At 43.7% G+C, this 20,307-nt stretch overlaps 1 protein-coding gene across 3 annotated transcripts in view; it reads right to left on the bottom strand.

Moving 5' to 3' along the window:
- CACNA2D3 (calcium voltage-gated channel auxiliary subunit alpha2delta 3) overlaps nucleotides 1-20,307 on the bottom strand; it is a 1,248,789-nt gene that overhangs the window by 674,660 nt on the left and 553,822 nt on the right. For all 3 annotated transcript variants that reach the window (XM_089681870.1, XM_089681868.1, XM_089681867.1), the window contains one exon: nucleotides 8,008-8,082. In XM_089681870.1, coding sequence (XP_089537996.1) covers nucleotides 8,008-8,082 — 75 coding nt within the window. The remainder of the gene's footprint in view (nucleotides 1-8,007; nucleotides 8,083-20,307) is intronic.

The following is a 20,307-nucleotide window of genomic DNA, read 5'->3' as shown; positions in this document are numbered from 1 at the left end:
AATGACATTTTAGGTCTGGTAGGAAAGTTAGGTAGGATCCACAGTAAATTTAAAATAAAAAAGTACATGGGGTTCCCAATAAAAGCCATACCAAGCCCTTTGGGCCTGGTAGGTGTTTTAAGGGGAACTCCACCACAAAATGGGGGAAAAAAAGCTAGCTTGAGTGGAGCTAGCTGTGACGTCACCGCTAGCTCCACCCAATTGCTAATGACAGTTCTGACAGTTGCCAGTCAGACGTAAGCAAGTGGCCAGAGCTAAAGGTGACGTCACCTCTAGCTTCGCCCAACTGTGTATGTCTGACTCGCAAATGTCAGATTGCGGCAATTGATCTGCGGGTGCGCATAGGTCTGCAGGCGTCGTTTTTTTTTATTTCAGTGAGTTGGCGCTGTCGTGACAATGCTGCACGCCACGATTGGTGATGGATTAAATGCTGGAACCATTTTTTGGGGGAGAGGGTTTTAAATAAAGGACTTGTCAAAAACAGTTTTTTAGTTTTTTGTTCAATAAAGGATTTTTTCAAAAGTCTGGTCTCTATTTTTTCTCAGTTTTAACCCTTTAGTTAATGGGTAGGGGTACAAGTACCCCTTACTCATTCACAAGGGGAGGCAGCATCAGGGTTCCCCCTTATTTTAAGAGGTACCCTGCTGCTAATGGGCCCTCCTGCCCACAGACCCCCACAAGGGTTGTGGGGAATAGGCCTTTGTCCCCATTGGCATGGGGACACCGTCCCGTGGACCTAGCCAAAAGTCATGATTGGCCACAGCCACCGTGACTCTGGCCAATAATGGCTCAAAATGCACTGAGAGCACAGTGCATTGTGGGGCGCTCAGTGTTGGCGGGCGAATAGCCCACTGAACGCCCTTTCCATTCACGTGTTTACCAAACACATGATCACCTGATGTTTGAGTTGAACTTACGTTCGACTCGAACATCCCTACTGGGGGCCAGACACTAAGGATACTGACCAGAGAATACTTTGCCAATTAAGCAGCGGTAGATCCTCTGCTGACATAAAGTTGGTGACAGGCTGCTGGCCATCCCTGCACTACACCTTGATAAAAGAGGACAGAGCTGTCTGTATGGACTACAGTGGCAGTGCCCACATCAGGTCTTAAAAGTACGTGAACAAGCTGTCATCAGAAAAAATAGAGTAGTATGTCATTGAATGCTGAACTGCTATTGTGACATATATATATTGTATAAGTATCTCCCTATTTAAGGGGGTTGCCCAGTACATGGTTCAGGAAAGATTGTTTTTATAACAATTTTTGTTTCTGCAGCATATTACTCCTATTGCTTAATCATTGCAATATAATTCTCTTACCGTTTACTCATTACAGTATATCTCTTCTTTTGTTTACCCATTTCTAGCTTATTGATTTTACTGTTTACCATACTACTTACCTTATTCTTGCTATTGCTTAAGCATTTGCTGTGTCATTACTGGTCTCTATATACCTTAAAGCAATACTAAAGGTTCCCATTTTTTTAAAACAACAAATATGTCATACTTACTTGTTCTGTGCAATGGTTTTGCACAGAGCAGCATCAATCCCCCTATTCTCTGGTCCCCCACTGGTGCTCCTGGCTCCTCTCCCCTTCTGAGTGCTCCAAGAGGAAGCTGCTTACTCTGGGACATTCGTGCATACTCGCTCCTGAGCCAATGGCTCCCGCTGCTGTGTCTCAGCCAATGGTGAGGGAGGGACATGGGATAGTTGCTGCTCTTGGGCACATCACTGGATCAAGATAGGGCTCAGGTACAGTAAGTATTATGGGGGGCTGAAGGGGACCTGCATACAGAAGTTTTTTTACCTTCATGAATGTAGGTGAAAAACTTTCAGCCTTTAGAACCACTTTAAGCCATTGGTATATCTGTGTGTGGTGCTATTTTCAGAGTTGTCGGAACAGGAACAGGGGACCCAATACATCCAGTGAGTCCTTTGGAGGTAAGCACTACACCTAAAAAAATTTCTAAATGTCTAATATGCTAAAAAAAATCTTATGCTTAGATCGAAGGTAAAGGTAATTTTCAAACAAAAAACAAACATGTCATACTTACCTGCTCTGTGCAGTGGTTTTGCACAGAGCAGCCCTGACCCTCCAATTCTCGAGTGACCCGCCAGTGCTCCTGGCCCCTCCCTCCTGCTAAGTGCCACCACCATCCACACACAGCCACGGCTCAGCCCTTCCCAACACTCTCTTCTCATTGCTTCACTGGCTGTGACTGACAGCAGCCAATGGCTCCTGCTGCTTTCTCAGCCAATGAGGATAGAGATACCCGGAAGACCCAAGGTTCTTGTGCACATTGCTGCATCAAGAGGGGGCTCAGGTAAGTATTGGGTGGGAGGGGGTTGGGGGATCTGCTGCATACGTAAGTTTTTTTACCTTCATGCAAAAAATGCATGAAGGTAAAAAATACCTTCAGCTTTTACGATCACTTTAACACTTCCCTTTTTTTCTTTATATACTGCAGATTCATTGTTCTGTCTAACATTGCTGGCCCTCTTTCCAACTCTTTGCCAGCATTTTTCAACCCATTCTCTGTGAACCCAATCTGTCATGGATGCACCATTTGTATGTGGTAGCTATAGGTATATAGGTTGTGTAGGGTTAGACGCATTGCTAATATTAGCTCAATTACATTTTTGGAAAATTAAAATGGTACAGATCCAAAGAGAATAATTGGAAAGCAAGAGTATCACTAAGATGGGCTCCCAAACTTAAGCTACTGATGTCTTCCAAATAATATACAAGTAACTTGCCTTTTGATTCGTTTCTCAAAGCCATCATTGGACTGTGGTGCTGACTGCATTGTATAACAGACATAAGAGGATAGGTACATCTATAAATATATGCCAAATTAAAAAAGTGTGAAGGTCAAAATGCTGGTAAGTAATTCATATGAATGTCAGACAACCAATTATGGGCAGAGGAAGTTCTACCTCCCTTCACTTCACTGAACTTTACCCTTTGGTAAAACAAATGCTAAACGTAATGAAAACAATACAAGAAAGTAAATGTTGAAAACCAGTTAAAATATACAAAAGTGTCCTTGCTGTCCATAAACTAGGTCATATGTAGTGCGCGCCTAAATTCTATCCATTGTCTATCAATCAAATTGCTACCAAAAAGAGAATACAAATTCAAAAGAAAGAACGTGATTCATTGATCAAAAATCATTTTGACACAAAATGTAATCCATCTGTTGTAAGAGAGGAACACTTAAACTGCTTAATGGTAAAGACTCCCCTGAGACACCTAGTCAGTGACAGGTCAAGTTGTTTAAAATATCAACAAAGCAGCCATTTTGGCTGTTCACACATTGTAAACAAATAATAAAAAATATATATCTTGCATGAGATACATGATGAAAAGGGGAACATTTATAGTGAAATTAGAAATTTAAATCCAGTCCACTCTTCTGAGAAAACTTTCTTCAAAACTATGGAGTGTCTTTAGGAAATTGTGTACAGCAGAGCCGGAATACATGTTTAAGGTTGGGTACAGGAGGCCTTGCTCCCAGTTGGCTTTTTAATACACCATAAAAAGGCGAATTAGAATCCATCAGTCTTAATGGAACAAAAAGGGCCTTCCCAAAAATGTTCAAACATGTTAGAAGCACCCAGTTGCCTAAAATGTCTTTGTATGTTGTAGTATTTGTAACATTGTCAGTACCCTTCACTGGAAAAATGTGAATTGCATAATCTGGAGGGATTTCCACCTACTTTTGCCCATATACAAGATGTGATGGTTAGCTAATCCCAAACTTTTGGGCATATAGTAAACATTTCAGTAGGTGAAAAGGCAACTTGGCTTTTAAAAAATATATAAAGGAATGCGCTAAATACCAAATCACATGAAAATGCAGATAAATACATAAATAAAATAAAAAATATATTTATAAATGTTCGTAATTCATATATAAGTCCAAACACCAATATAAGTGATTAAAAAATCTCTTAAACAAGAAAAAACACCGTGTAGCAAAATCCAACACTGAATGAAATGGGTAAACTCACCAGAGCTATTTGCTGATCAAATTATAAATCAGCAAAAATAGCAATTGCTCTGGGAGCGATGATCTGTTGGAGTATCCAGGAGCAATAGACTGCAATCAGCCAAATCAGCACACATGGAACAGCCTTAACTGCAAGTGGCATCATGCCTTCATAACTTTGGAAATTCTCCGGGGAATCAAAGAAGAGTATCATGGTGCAGTGTATTAAAACAAAGATCATTTTTATTGTAGCCTTAAATATGCACTCACAAGAAAGGTGTCCAACCGACACCAGCAATAACAGCAATATCAGTCTCAAAAAGCTAAAGGAGGGACGAGCCTCGCTCACCGCGATCACAGCCGACAGTCTCGAGGAGCGTCCTGACGTCCCATCCACTAAGCCCCTCCTACGCGCTTCGTCGCCCGACGTCTTCAAGGGGCAGCATGGATGACAGACATCGAATACCAACATATATACACACTAAATCTGCATTGCAGCAACGCTGCAACCAATCGATAAGCAGCATTCTGGTGACAAATACCGCTCGATCTCTGCAGATATATCCATTATTGAGACAAACAACATATTAAATAGCCGATAAAAAATATGAAATAAAAATGAAAATAATATTCACATAAAAAATAAAACAATAAAATACAATCAATATAAAATAATCTAAAAAAACTTAAAAAAATAATAAAACATATATAATCACTATATGGCCCCCTATTATTTAAAGGGTCAGTATAATTAATAATGTCAAATAATATAAACAACCAATAAACATATAATAAATATCTGCTGATGCATATTCCAAAAAAAATATAAAAAAAAATTAAATGATATTGTATCGTCTATAATAATAATAATTAGGTTTTTTAAAAAGTTTTTTTTTAGACTATTTTATATTGATTGTATTTTATTGTTTTATTTTTTATGTGAATATTATTTTCATTTTTATTTAATATTTTTTATCGGCTATTTAATATGTTATTTGTCTCAATAATGGATATATCTGCAGAGATCGAGCAGTATTGTGTCACCAGAATGCTGCTTATCGATTGGTTGCAGCGTTGCTGCAATACAGATTTAGTGTGTATATATGTTGGTATTCGACGTCTGTCATCCATGCTGCCCCTTGAAGACGTCGGGTGACGAAACTCGTAGGGCGGGGCTTAGTGGATGGGACGTCAGGACGCTCCTCGAGACTGTCGGCTGTGATCGCGGTGAGCGAGGCTCGTCCCTGCTTTAGCTTTTTGAGACTGATATTGCTGTTATTGCTGGTGTCGGTTGGACACCTTTCTTTTCAGTGCATATTTAAGGCTACAATAAAAATTATCTTTGTTTTAATATACTGCACCATGATACTCTTCTTTGATTCCCTGAGCATTTCCAAAGTTATGAAGGCATGATGACCACTTGCAGTTAAGGCTGTTCCATGTGTGCTGATTTGGCTGATTGCAGTCTATTGCTCCTGGATACTCCAACAGATCATCGCTCCCAGAGCAATTGCTATTTTTGCTGATTTGTAATTTGATCAGCAAATAGCTCTGGTGAGTTCACCCATTTCATTCAGTGTTGGATTTTGCTACACTGTGTTTTTTCTTGTTTAAGAGATTTTTTAATCACTTATATTGGTGTTTGGACTTATATATGAATTACGGACATTTATAAATATATTTTTTATTTTATTTATGTATTTATCTGCATTTTCATGTGATTTGGTATTTAGCGCATTCCTTTACATATTTTTGTCACTTACCTTTTCTTTGGTTAGGTTTGCAGCTTTATATATAATTTATCGGCACTGTGTCTATATATTTTACAACTTGGCTTTTAAGGTTTGATCTACAACACTTGGTAACGTTTTTTATTTTTCTATTTTGTATGCAACACAATAAAAAGGGTGTTCGCTTTTTTGCTGGGGATTTATAAACAAAAAGCCATTATTGTAGTGATCTACTGTGTTGCCTAATACAGATCCAAGGTTTTACTTAAACCTGTACACAAGAAGGTACCTGCTTGTAAAATGTGGTACTGCAGAGTGAACAGTACAGTGATTTTCTATAGTTAATTATTGTATTTCCAAGGTTAGACATATGTCCACCAACCACCTTGAACTTCTAGGACTGTAAAAGATGGAAACTCCTTTGTGTTACTACGGGGAGAGATCTTACACAAACAAAGGATTTCCATTGTTCTTCAAAATCCCCAAAATTATTAGTCAATATTTTATTCATAAACTAAGCCTAGAAAAAAACTTTAGCATTTGCGCACATGTACACTCTGTATCAATTACATTTTTTAACAAATTCAATTTAATATTTTACATATTTGCTTTATTTGAAATACAAAATATAAGCATAAATATTAATCATAAATAAACCAACAAATGAAGTCTGTGCTCAGCTCAGGAAACACAATGAGGCGAAAACACTTTGAATGTTTTTTTTCTCGAGGAGCAATGTGGCAGAAAAGCTATTATCTTGATGTAAAACACCGAACAGTGCTTTTTAACCAAGGAATACATTGCTCAAAATAAATAAATAAATAGAAATGGTTGTTTACTCCTCACTACATTGACACTTTGCCTTTTACAGCTTCCTGAGGTAGATAACAACCTTTAACACATCCAAACTACACAATGTCATGTTAGTTCTCCCTTGGGTCCTTCTGCAGAAGAATTCTGTCCTATGTTTCTCAAACAGCCAACTGGATAATAAAGAGGGTGGCAACAGAAAAAATTATGATAGCTAATGGTGCTAAAGTACACACAAAAGCATAGAAAAATGTGGTATTTTGGAGTGTTTGTAAAGGCTGAAGGTTTTTCACCTTCATGCAGTCTATGCCTGAAGGCAAAAAAACTTCACTATACAGCTCTCCACGCAGCCCCCCCAATACTTACCTGAGCTCGATCCAATGGTGTGCACAAGAGCTGCTGTCCCAGCTCTCTGCCTCCTCATTGTCTCCAAGACAACAGTTGGAGCCATTGGCTCCGGTTGCTGTCAATCACAGCCAGTGAGGAGGGAGTGGGGTAAAGCCCTGCTCCCTGTGTCTATGGGCACAGCCAACAGGACTCGGGAGCGAGCCTGCATGAGAACTCCCCTAGAAAGAGGCTTGCTCGGAGTTATTCAAAGAGGGGGAGCAGGAGTGTCATCGGGGGACCTGAAAAGAGGAGAGTCTGGGCTGCTCTGTGTAAAACCATTTCAGGAAGAGAAAGAGTTACAGAGAGTATGCCCAGAAGCTTACCTTTAAGTCAGGTTGATCTGGCTGCCGCTGTGGCCACGACTGAGGCAGGCTGTCACCTGCTAACAAGTGTCCAGCAGCAGTCTTGGTACTCTTAGATGTACTAAACTAAACTTAAAACTAGAGTTAAGAAAATGCTAAGAGTTATAACATTTTGGCTGGGATGAATTTGAATGCTGATTACGAGTCTGGCCATCTGGCCTCACAAATTGAGTCCTGATGCAATTCCCACAATCACACTGCACAAAACCTTCCTAGATGAGTGGTAACTGTTACAGCAGAAAAGGGAGTGAGGGGCAGCTCCATATTATGCCCATGATTTTTGAATGGGATGTCCAACAAGCTCATAAATCTGTGACTGACAGGTCTCCATAAACTTTTTCACTTACAGATTCCTTTTTTATTTAGCTAGCTCCATCTCTGCCTCAAATGCTCTCCTCTAATAGTTATGGCTGTTACCCTTTGTGTCCAATAGAGGTTTCTACAGCCCTTACATAACAAAAGGAGGTACATTTAGGTAATCCTGTTGCAGTAAAACTTCATTAAATATGTTTGCTTTATTCAGGAACAAAAACAGTATAGCACTGTTTCCACATATACAAAATTAAAACATTTCAATTAACTCATTTATGCTGTATATAATTCTTTTACTCAAATTCATTTTAGATTATTAGCAGGGCACTAAGAAACAATCAATTCTTTTTGTGTGCTTTCTTTGTTGGAAATTAATATATTTTCAATTTTCATACCCAATTAGGCTTACCTCTTTGTTGTTTCTGTCTGCTTGCACTAAAGTTCCGTTCAGGCAAGGCTCTACATATTGAATTTCTTCATTATACTGGTAAATGAAAAAATATAGAGGAAGGTAGTGTTACAGGAATTCCTACATAGACATACACATATCACAAATATACAAATGCCAGTTATATGACCATTGCTTCCTCAGAATGTATGAGGCCGGATTCACACTGTTGTGGCATGTTGCTACACTCTAACACTTTCCGTCATGTCACCGTATGTCTAAACCACAAATTTGCTGTATTGAAGATTACAAATCATTAGCTGTAGCTTCTGTATTAGTTTTCTTTTTTTAAGAATATTTTTCCTTTATTTTCAACTGCGAACCTACCTGTTACACAATTCCTGTTTTTAAGGTGACAACCATGAAGGTGCAGGTGAACAGTCCTGAATGCAGAAAGTGTGAATTTGGAGCCCCTCACTCACATGGCTGTAAAATCTGGGCAAACGGCTGTGTCCGTGTAGCTGCTGTATCTACATAGACATGGCATACAGCACCTAGTGGCTTAATTACACTGGCAGCTCAATCACACATGGCCCATTTAGGGACTACGGGTGTCACCGCACTTGTAAATGAGAATCATCACTTCACAGCAGGGGCGGACTGACAACTCATGGGCCCCCCCAGGCAATAGGGGTTCATGGGGCCCCTGTGTCCTTGCCCAAACTCAAAAAAGCCTATGAAAAAGGTACCAGGGGCATCTCATGGGGCCCACTACTGACCTCGGGCCCTCGGGCAGTTTCCAAATGGTCAGTCCGCCCCTGCTTCACAGCATTGTCAGCCTAGGTTGTGGACTACAGACACCTCTCCTACTCCACATCTCCATTACATAGAGTGGCATTGCTTTGTAGTTCACAGAAGATAGCTATGAAAGCTGATAACACTGGGATTTCATTTCATTTCAGTTCCACAGAAGTTACAAGAACACAAGATTCCTTATCAACAGGTATTTTTCTGTATGTTGAGAAAATGTACTTAGCCTGAAAAAAGAAAACTAATGCTGCTGCTACATCTAAGGACTTTTCAATATATTGCATCTTGGATTTTTTACACGTGATGTAGTAAAGCAGCCCATTCATGTTAAATGGGCTGTCCATGGACTGATTTGAAGGATTTAACAAACCTGTATTTTTCCAATGCACCACACCACAGTGCACAGATGGTTTGCACCTCTGTGTTGTGGAACACCAAAAAGCAGGTGCAATATGGTAAATTGGAAATGCCTGTTACGGGTGTCACTCAAATTGAATGGCACCACAACATAGTGCATTGTGTGTCGCTGGTTATGATAATATGCATTTTGCACATTGTATCGTAACACACAGATGTGAATCAGCCTACAGGAACACCTTTTTTTCATCTCTTTTATCCACACCAAAGGAAAAAAAAACATCAAGCAGCACATCAATTTATAAAGTAAGGATACAAATTGGTAGTTCACAGCAGGTGCACCCATGACATTTTCCAGCACATATCTGTGCAAGCCAACAAAGGGAAACCTAAACCTGCTTTGGCATTTAAATAAAGCAAAAACATATACCAATATCTATGGAAGCCTCATCTCACTGTCAAGATGTCTCTACACATATGAGTCCTACTCTAATTTCTGAAAGCACCAACTGTGATTCATACAGTATGAAGTAATGACAAGATTAGATTTCACCCAGGTATGGCTCAGTGAAGACTAATGTTTGTTAGTATATGCCAGTCTCTCTGTGTTAGTGTTTTCCATGTACTGTCAATATCCTTCTGTGTGGTACTCCATGTCAGTCTGTCAGTGCTAAGCCCTATATCCTTTTGTGTACCTATGGAATGTTTTATGCAAAATAATAAACAGTAACACATACAATAAATATAAGAAATCATATATAAATCCAATTTTTAACACCTTAACACACACTTATATATATATATATATATATATATATATATATATATATATATATATATTCCCCCATCCACACAAGCACTGTTGTATTTTGGTAACAATTACTCTCCGCTGTCAGCATATGCTCATCAGTGCTGCAGCCATGATCAAACAACAATATTCCAACCAGCCCATTCCTGAGAAACCAATTATTAGATTTCCATTCATCTATGGCCAGCTTAATTGTCATCTATGATTGTCACCCGGACACGTTGCGGGGTTCAAGGGTACTTGTGTCATACAGAGGAAGCAGATTTTTTCAGGTTTTGTGGACAAACTGCACACTGATTGTGTAGGCACATGCAGGGCTATTTGTTACAGAGGTGACCAGTGCTGAGGACTCCTTCTCTGGAGACAAACTCTTGTATAAAAAGCGTTTGTGTGCATAGACACTGGGAGGGTGTCTGTTCTGGCCTCAAGGTTGAATGATCTGACCAGGCAAACACCTGAGTGTCAGGGCAGGGCTGTGGAACGGACAGGTAGGCCTAGTGGCAGGGTAACGCACTGGCTGAGGACAACCACCACCAACAGACTGAAGTCCCTCAGGGCGCGGAGTCTAAGTCCCAGGCTGCCCTTCACCAGGGCCCCTGATGGTGGGGATGGACTTGACGCAACCAGGGACCAGGTTGCGGCCCCCGAGACACCCCAGCTGCGGTAATGGCCGCCGCCAATGGCGTGTAGCTGGTGAGAATGACAATAGCGTAGTCAGACAAGCGGGTCAATAACAACGGGACAAAACAGTACAGAACAGTAGACAGAGAATCACAGGTCACGGGCTGGGTTCAGCAACGGAAGGTCAGATCAAAGGGAAACACAGAGAATGGTCTTAGTCACAAGCCGAGTCAGAATACCAGAAGAGTCACGAGCGTATACACAGAGCTGTAGCAAGACAAAGACACAAGACACAAGTGCAAAGAGCATGTGCAGATCCCAGGCATATATGTACTCAGCCACGCCCCTCTGGGGGATGGACCTCAGAGACCTGAAGGCATAAAAGATTCCCATCATGCTCAGCAGAAATCCAAGATGGATGCTAGCACATGGAGTAACAAAACCTCTGGGAAAAGGTAGGACCTTGACAGTACCTCCTCCTCAAGGGCCCCTCCGCGGCTCAACAAAAGGTTTCTGAGGAAAGCGGGTATGAAACGCGCGGAGGAGGGCAGGAGCATGGACATCCGCGGAAGGAACCCAGGAACGCTCCTCGGGACCATAACTGCGCCAATGAACTAGGAACTGTAATCGGCCGCGCACCAATCGAGAGTCCAGGATCCGGCTCACCTCATACTCCTCATGACCGTCAACCCGAATGGGACGGGGCCGAGGCAGAGAGGAAGTGAAGCGATTGCAGATCAGAGGTTTCAACAGTGATACATGAAAGATATTGGAGATCCGCATCCCAGGTGGAAGGGCAAGGGCATAGGCCACCGGATTCACCTTGCGGAGAATGCGAAAAGGACCGACAAAACGGGGAGCTAGTTTGGGTGTGGGCACCCGAAGATTGAGGTTACGAGTAGACAACCACACCCGATCGCCGACCTGGTATGAAGGAGCGGGCAACCGTCTGCGATCAGCCTGGAACTTCTGACGCTGAGCCGAGTCCCTCAAAGCCCTCTGGATCAGCCCCCATGAAGAACGCAGGGCAGCAAGATGGTTCTCCACAGCCGGAATGTTCTGTGGTGAGAACCTCTCAGGTAATGCCGCGGGTTGGTACCCATAGTTGGCCATGAAGGGGGACATCCCGGAGGAGGAGTTGACCGCTGAGTTCCTGGCAAACTCTGCCTAAGGCAGGAGATCGGCCCAATCGACCTGATGGTCCGAGATATAACACCGAAGGAATTGTTCTAAGGCCTGATTGGAACGCTCCGCAGCCAAATTGGACTGCGGGTGGTAGGCTGAAGAAAAGGAGAGACTAATGCCCAACTGGGAGCAGAAGGCACGCCAGAATCTGGACACGAACTGACTCCCGCGGTCCGAGACAATCACCTTGGGCAACCCATGCAGGCGAAAAATCTCCCTGGAAAAGACCGTGGCTAGTTCTTGCGCTGTTGGTAATTTCCTGAGTGGAATACAATGGCACATTTTTTAAAAACGATCGACGACCATGAGGATGACCGTATGGCCCCGAGACACAGGGAGGTCTACAATAAAGTCCATGCCCAGGTGTGACCAAGGACGCTCCCCATTGGGAATGGGTTGCAGAAGACCCATTGGAAGATGCCGTGGAGATTTATTCTGGGCACAGATCGAACATGCCGCTACATAAGAGGCGATGTCGGCACGGAGAGTTGGCCACCAGAACAACCGAGAGACGACCCAAGACAACTGGTTCCTCCCCGGATGCCCGGCAGTTTTGGAGTTATGGTAGGTACGCAGCAGACGGGTGCGCAACCCCTCGGGTACAAAACATCTACCCTCCGGTCTCTCGGGAGGAGCGCCAGTTTGAGCCGCCAAAATCTGCTCCCCAAGGGGAGAAGTCAAACTGGTACGAATGGCAGCCAGGATATGATCCGGAGGTATGACCGAGGTTGGCTCAGAGTCCTCCCTGGACAACTCAGAGTATTGCCGCGATAATGCATCAGCCCTGACATTCTTGGAACCAGGCAAATAGGAGACCACATAGTTGAACCGCGACAAGAACAAGGCCCATCTGGCCTGACGGGATGTCAATCTTTTGGCCTCCGAAAGATAAGTCAGGTTCTTATGATCGGTAAGAATGAGGACTGGAACTGCGGAGCCCTCGAGCAGGTGCCTCCATTCCTTGAGAGCCAGAATGATTGCCAACAACTCCCTATCTCCAATCTGGTAGTTGCACTTTGCAGAGGAAAGCTTCCTGGAGTAGAACCCACAGGGAAGTAAGGGTCCATCGGGCGACCGATGTTGAGACAGGAGAGCGCCTACTCCCGTCTCGGATGCATCAACCTCAAGGACGAAGGGCAATCCAGGATTGGGATGAGACAGTATCGGAGCCGAAGCGAAGGCGGATTTCAGAGCCTCAAAAGTTATGATGGCCTCGGATGGCCACTCGTGAGGATTGCTGCCCTTCTTGGTTAGGTCTGAGAGAGGTTTTGCCAGCGTGGAGAAGTTCCTGATGAACTTCCGATAGTAGTTGGCAAAACCCAAAAAGCGCTGAATGGGCCGAAGACCATTGGGACGAGGCCACTGCAGAACTGCCGAAACCTTCTGAGGGTCCATGGAGAATCCCTCCGCAGAAATGATGTAGCCTAAAAAGGCAACTTGGGATCGATGGAATTCGCACTTCTCAAGTTTGTCGTCAGCCAGTGCGTTACCCTGCCACTAGGCCTACCTGTCCGTTCCACAGCCCTGCCCTGACATTACACAAGTGCCATGAATCCTGACGGTGCAGGTACGCCTTCACTTCCAATGTTGGTCGCCAGACTGGATCAACAGGATCTCCTGTTCGTTCTCACGTAATCGTTGCAGCACCTGCTTGACATCCTGGATATGGGACTCCATGGAGGCAGAGTAAACCAGGATGTCATCCAAGTAAACTACCACGCACTGCTGCAACAAGTCACGAAGGACATCATTTATGATTTCCTGAAAAACTGCGGGCGCGTTACACAACCCGAAGGGCATCACCAGGTATTCGTAGTGCCCGGTTCTGGTGTTAAACGCGGTCTTCCACTCATCCCCCTGTTTGATCCGTACGAGGTTGTACACCGCCCTAAGGTCAAGTTTGGTAAAGACTGTTGCCCCCTTAAGGCGGTCGAACAACTCAGTAATCAAGGGAATCGGGTATGCATTCTTAGTGGTGATTCGATTGAGACCCCTATAATCGATGCAAGGCCTCAATTCACCACCCTTCTTCTTTACAAAGAAAAAGCCCGCTCCTGCTGGGGAAGTAGACTTACGAATGTGCCCCCGGGAAAGCGCATCCGCAACGTACTCCTCCATGGCCTTATTCTCCGCAACCGAGAGAGGATACACCCTGCCACGCGGAGGAGTGGCACCGGGTTGCAAGGATATGGCGCAGTCGTAAGGACGATGAGCAGGTAAGGCACCAGCGCGTACCTTATCAAACACGTCCTGGTACTCCCCATAATCAGTGGGCAACGCAGAGTCCGAAGAGGCACACAACACCTTAACCGGCCCACGGATGCACCCGGCCCCACACTGTGGAGACCACGAGAGAATCTCGGCAGTTTGCCAATTGAAGGTTGGATTGTGCATCTGGAGCCAGGGATACCCCAAAACCACCGAATAGTGCAGAGAAGAAATCACCTGGAAACAGGCCAACTCCCTGTGAACAGCCCCAATAGCTACTTCAACTGGCATAGTCTCGTGGGTAACCTGCGGTAGTTGCAGGGGCCTGCCATCTATCACCTCGAGAACCAATGGGGTAACTCGAGCCTGCAGGGGAATGGAGTGCTGGGCAGCAAACGAGCTGTCCATAAACAACCCGCCGGCCCCAGAATCTACCAACGCCTGGGCCGTCACCGAGCCCTCCGCCCAAGAGAGGACAACGGTGATCAGTGGCTTATCTCTGCGGAACGCCGGGGACGAGGAGACTCCACCCAAGATCTGTCCCCGACAGGATCTCAGGTGCGAGCGTTTCCCGGACGGACCGGACAGGACTGCCAAAAGTGCCCACCAAGACCACAGTACAGGCAGCGACCCTCCCGACGCCGAGCGGCCCGCTCCCCCTCGGAAAGGCGAGCAAACCCCAGCTGCATGGGCTCACCACCAGACAATCTAACCCCAGGAGGCGTGGGAGGAGAGGGAGGAATGGGTGGGATAGAAAACGCAGGTGTCAGTCGATTGGAAGGCCTCTGCAGGCGTTCCTTGAGTGAAGGCCTCTCCCTGAGCCTGGTATCAATCAGGATCAGGAAGGAAATTAGTGCTTCCAGCTCCACAGGCAATTCCTTGGCTGCGATCTCGTCCTTCAATGCATCAGAAAGACCCTGAGAAAACACAGCCACCAGAGCCTCATTGTTCCAACCCACCTCTGCTGCCAGGGTACGAAACTCTATGGCGTACTCGGCCACGGTCCATGAACCCTGATGCATAGACATGAGCAGGTTGGCAGCCAAGGCGGAGCGAGCCGGTACATCGAATACCCTACGGAAGGCATCGACAAAACCGGAAAACTCGTGAATCACTGGGTCATTCCTCTCCCATAAGGGATTCGCCCAGGCCAAGGCCTTGTCTGAGAGTAGTGAGATGAGGAAACCCACCTTTGACCTCTCAGTCGGAAAAGCGTAGGGGATTAATTCAAAGTAAATCCCCACCTGGTTAAGGAACCCACGACACTGACTCGGCTCACCCCCAAAGCGCTGTGGAAGAGGGGCTGAACCGGTCATACCTCTGGACACCGCGGGTGCCGCATCAGCCGCGGCGGTAGGCACAGCAAGCGGAACAGCAGCGGGAGCGACCACCGGAGTGACAACCGGCCTAATAACACCAGGAGTAAGGTGCGCGGTGCGTGCCAGCAGAGTTTGCAACGCCTGAGCGAACTGATCCAACAGGAGATCCTGTTGATCCAGTCTGGCGACCAACATTGGAAGTGAAGGCGTACCTGCACCGTCAGGATTCATGGCACTTGTGTAATGTCAGGGCAGGGCTGTGGAACGGACAGGTAGGCCTAGTGGCAGGGTAACGCACTGGCTGACGACAACCACCACCAACAGACTGAAGTCCCTCAGGGCGCGGAGTCTAAGTCCCAGGCTGCCCTTCACCAGGGCCCCTGATGGTGGGGATGGACTTGACGCAACCAGGGACCAGGTCGCGGCCCCCGAGACACCCCAGCTGCGGTAATGGCCGCCGCCAATGGCGTGTAGCTGGTGAGAATGACAATAGCGTAGTCAGACAAGCGGGTCAATAACAACGGGACAAAACAGTACAGAACAGTAGACAGAGAATCACAGGTCACGGGCCGGGTTCAGCAACGGAAGGTCAGATCAAAGGGAAACACAGAGAATGGTCTTAGTCACAAGCCGAGTCAGAATACCAGAAGAGTCACGAGCGTATACACAGAGCTGTAGCAAGACAAAGACACAAGACACAAGTGCAAAGAGCATGTGCAGATCCCAGGCATATATGTACTCAGCCACGCCCCTCTGGGGGATGGACCTCAGAGACCTGAAGGCATAAAAGATTCCCATCATACTCAGCAGAAATCCAAGATAGATGCTAGCACATGGAGTAACAAAACCTCTGGGAAAAGGTAGGACCTTGACACTGAGAGAGAGAGAAACAATGTTTGAATAGGCAGGAGCTTGTACAACCCCAAGTTGAGGAGCTTGTTAAACTGTAACTAAAGGTAAAACTTTTGTCTTAGTTTTGTATAGATTGGAGAGGGATTAGAACGTCTGTCAGGTTTTTATTACTGTCCAAAATCCCACAATTTGGGTTGTTACCAGAACAGTAATGGAGGGGAAATCTTCCAATGGGACACTAGTTCTGGTGACCCTGGTGATAACCCAGGATTTCCTCACCTTGGAGAGGTTTGCCTCACTTCCGATTTTGGCTATGGGACAAGAAGTAAAGGGGAATCTCCCCAATGGGACATTGGGCTTAAGCAGGCTCAGGGACTACACAGTCAAGATAGCCAGGAGGCTGGATAATTTCTATTTGTCTTGTTTCCTAAGCTATGAAGAAGGGAGAGTCTGTCTGTTACCCAAAATGCATTGGATTTTTTCTGATATGAACCAATTTTATAATTAAAACATTTGGACTGTCTTCCATTTGTGTGGCGCTCTCAGCTCTGCCTGCTTTCCCTTTCTTTCTAAGAAGTTTCTTTGTTTTTTGGAGTGTAGTGTGCTAGTGTGCTCAGTGATAATTTGACTGACCCATTGAACATCTGTATTCATACGCTCTTATTTGCTTGTGCTTGTGTTATCTGAAAATTACAGAAATATAAATCAGGAAAAGGTATTTTTTTTAGCTGGAGTTCTTCTTTATTAGACAGTTTCAAGCATGTCTTAAAATAAAGATCTACATACAGTATGTTAAGCTGGCAACCCTGCCTACTATATATATATTAGTATATATTTGTTCTGGAAATCTTTTTACTACGGGATAATGCCATTGCATTGTCAGTAACAATTCTGAATCTGATAATAATGTTAATTACACATTTCATGTAACTGTTTAGTTACCTTAATTACCCAGATAACGAATTGTTATAACCTAAAGAATATCTTTCATGTAAATTATAAATATTGGCTTTGTTAAGGAAATATAATAAATTAAAAAGATATGGAATTTTCACTGTAATTATGTCTCACAATAGGCTCTGACTAATTATGCACTGAGTAATTAAAGATTAATAAGGGAGATATTTGGCCAAACGAGACACTTTAGGTTTCTCTAAAGCTAATAGTTTATAGGGAAAGGGGTTTATTTGCATAAAATACTTACGGTGTGAAATAAGCATGAAAATTGATAACAAACGAGTTTCCTGAGCTACAAGTTGCTGTACTGGGGTCCTGGTTTCAGTTCCCAAATGTAATTACTTCATTAAACATAACCTGACTATGTTTGTGTTCACCTTCTTAGTAAGCGTTACTTTCCTTCTATACTACCAAAACAAAGCAGCAACTTAAAGTATATGTAAACGTTGTAACTTTGTACAATTGAAACCACTGTGTTTATCTGTTTGATAAATACCTGTTGGTCCTGCCAGACATTTTGTGAGTTGGTAACCATGGAGTTCCTGTGACGTCATTGACCAAATATTGTCTTATCCACCCAGGAAACCTTACTCCTTTGTTTACACATTAGTGGTGGATAACAGAGCTGTCATTCAGCCAAGGATAGTGATGGGAAAGACATGCATTGGCAATGGGAATATTTTGGCAGGTTGGTGGGCATGGTGATTGACGTGGATCTGTGTCACCGGACAACATGATTGACAGTGGGTGTATATTATGAGGTTTTTTTTTATTAAAGGACTTATCAAACACACTTGCATGTTTGTTTAATTACATTTTACTTTTTTTGTGAGTGAAAAGAGCTACTATGTACCCCCTACTCATGTATGCAGGAGGACTGGTATCTGGGTGCTCCAGATTCCAATAAGTCCCCCAACCCAGACCCCCATATTCACAAGGCCACAGTTGTAGTGAAGAGGCCCTTGTCCTCATCAACATCTGGACAAGGTACCCCACCATGTTGAGGGCATGTGGCCTGATATAATTTGGGAGGTTGCACACTCATCCTCCCTTTTCCTGGCTAGCCAGGCTGCATGCTCAGATAAGGGTCTGGTGTAGATTTTTAGAGGGAACCTTATGCTTTAGTTTTACTTTATTTTTGGGATTCCCCCTTAAACTCCATGCCCATTGACATCTATAGCACCGTGCTTGGCTTATCCATTTGCTTATTCATGAAACGCACATATGTTGAGATTTACATAGGAAAACTGTCTCTGGTGCTCCACACTCATGTGTGTATACATATATACACAAGGGGTCTTAAGAAAGTTTCCACACTTTTTAAACTCTATTTATTTGGAATTTAAAAAGCAATGCGACAGCTCCTATACTAAACTGCAAGGTCAGCCAGCTTGCTAGAGAACTAGTCACATGACACTGTCAGACATGACCAATTACTACTCTTCCTGCTCTCACCATTCCCAACGAAAATATAAAAGAACCTATATATATATATATATATATATATATATATATATATATATATATTGTAACAGAAACACTGGATTGGAGCAAACAGTGTAGATGTGGTAGGCAGCACTAGAGAGGAAAGGAACCAACATTGGCAGGGACAGGGTTCCTGGCAATAGTCCAATACTATGTATGGAAACCGTGCAGCTGCAAGACACTTAGGTGCCCACTGCCATCATGGGATCAATTTACTAAAGGAAAATAGACTGTGCACTTTGCAAATGCAGTTGCTTAAGAGCTTAGTAAATGAGCTTTGCAAAGAATACCCAATTGCATGTAAATAAAATAAAATTAAATTAAATTAAATTAAATTAAAAAAAGCACTTTTGCTTGCACATGATTGGATGATGGAAGTCAGCAGAGCTTCCCCTCATGCTCAGGAGTAACTGCACTTGCAGAGATCAAGCGCACTTGCAAAGTGCAGTCTATTTGCCTTTGGTAAAACAACTCTGATATGTTGATCAAGGTGGTTCAGGGATCTCGATGGTGTTCACAGTCTAATCCCAGTTGCATGTTAGACAATGAGAGGGCTTCAAAACGGCTTTCAATCTATGTATGTATCTTCTGGCTGAAAAGAGGAAATCAAGCCATGTATAGCTGCTATGAGAGAAAACTAGCCAAGAGGCTAAAGACTGCCAGGCAGAGAGTAGGTCTGGCAGAGCTGTCCGTTTGTAAACAAATTCCAATAAAAAAGGGCATCTCAGAGGTGCTGGGACTTTGATATGAGGTTAAACAAGGTAGTAAGGGGACAAAAAACATTTGGAGAGCCCACTGGCTCAGGTTAGGCTGCTCACAGACAAGGCTACCTTCCATTGGGTACCCCAGCAGGTCACCAGAAAACAATATGCATATATGGAAGGAGCACCAGACTGAAAGATAAGAGTCCAAATTCATTAATTGCTATTGTTTTAAAAGACATGTTTCGGGAGTCAAAGGAACATCCCCTTCATCAGGGCTTCAGTTAAAAGAGAGACCTTCTTATTTTGACTGCTGATACAGATACTATTGGCCAGGAATCCTAATCCAGCAATCGGCTTCCCTGCACAAATTTAAACAGGAAAGCCCTGATGAAGGGGGAGTTCCTTTGACCCCTGAAACACATTGGCTGTCTTTTAGCACAATATCAATACATTATTTTTTGACTCTTTTATCTTTCTGTCTGGTGCTCCTTTCATATATTCACATTGTTTTCTGTCTGTAAACAGATCGCAAGAAACATTTGAAAAATATACCCCTGCACGGGAAATTACAATATTTTTATGTCGTCTTGAGACAATAAAAGTAGACTGAGAGCCCTGAAATGCTTCTTGGAGAGTAGACTGACTTCTTGACATGCCCTACATTGCTGATCCTTACAATACAGACATATAATTTTTAGTGAAACTGGAATTTTCCTTGGAGTACAAAAGTACAGAAAACTCATCTTAACTTTGATTTGTTTCTTAGCTTTAACTGCTATTTTGTATTTTTTTCCCAATAATACTCAAAGAGTAATAATCACTGGTCTGAAATAGCTATGAGTATTGTTCTTTGTGATGCTTACTAGGGCACTTGTTAATGGGGCCTTTGAAAGGAGTACAAGAGTTCAACTCATCACTTAAATTAATATTGACTGAATGCAGAAATGAGTGCATCTGAAGTGCTGACATTGCTCAGTGAACTCCTGCAGGTGTCCAGACGCATCCACTTAAAAGG

This window comes from Staurois parvus, unplaced genomic scaffold, assembly GCF_062004578.1.
Source record: "Staurois parvus isolate SC_StPar_1 unplaced genomic scaffold, SC_StPar_1.0 ptg000282l, whole genome shotgun sequence".
In the NCBI taxonomy this organism is placed as follows: Eukaryota; Metazoa; Chordata; class Amphibia; order Anura; family Ranidae; genus Staurois; species Staurois parvus.
The sequence above is the reverse complement of the archived record's forward strand: the minus strand, read 5'-3'. Positions and strand labels throughout refer to the sequence as shown.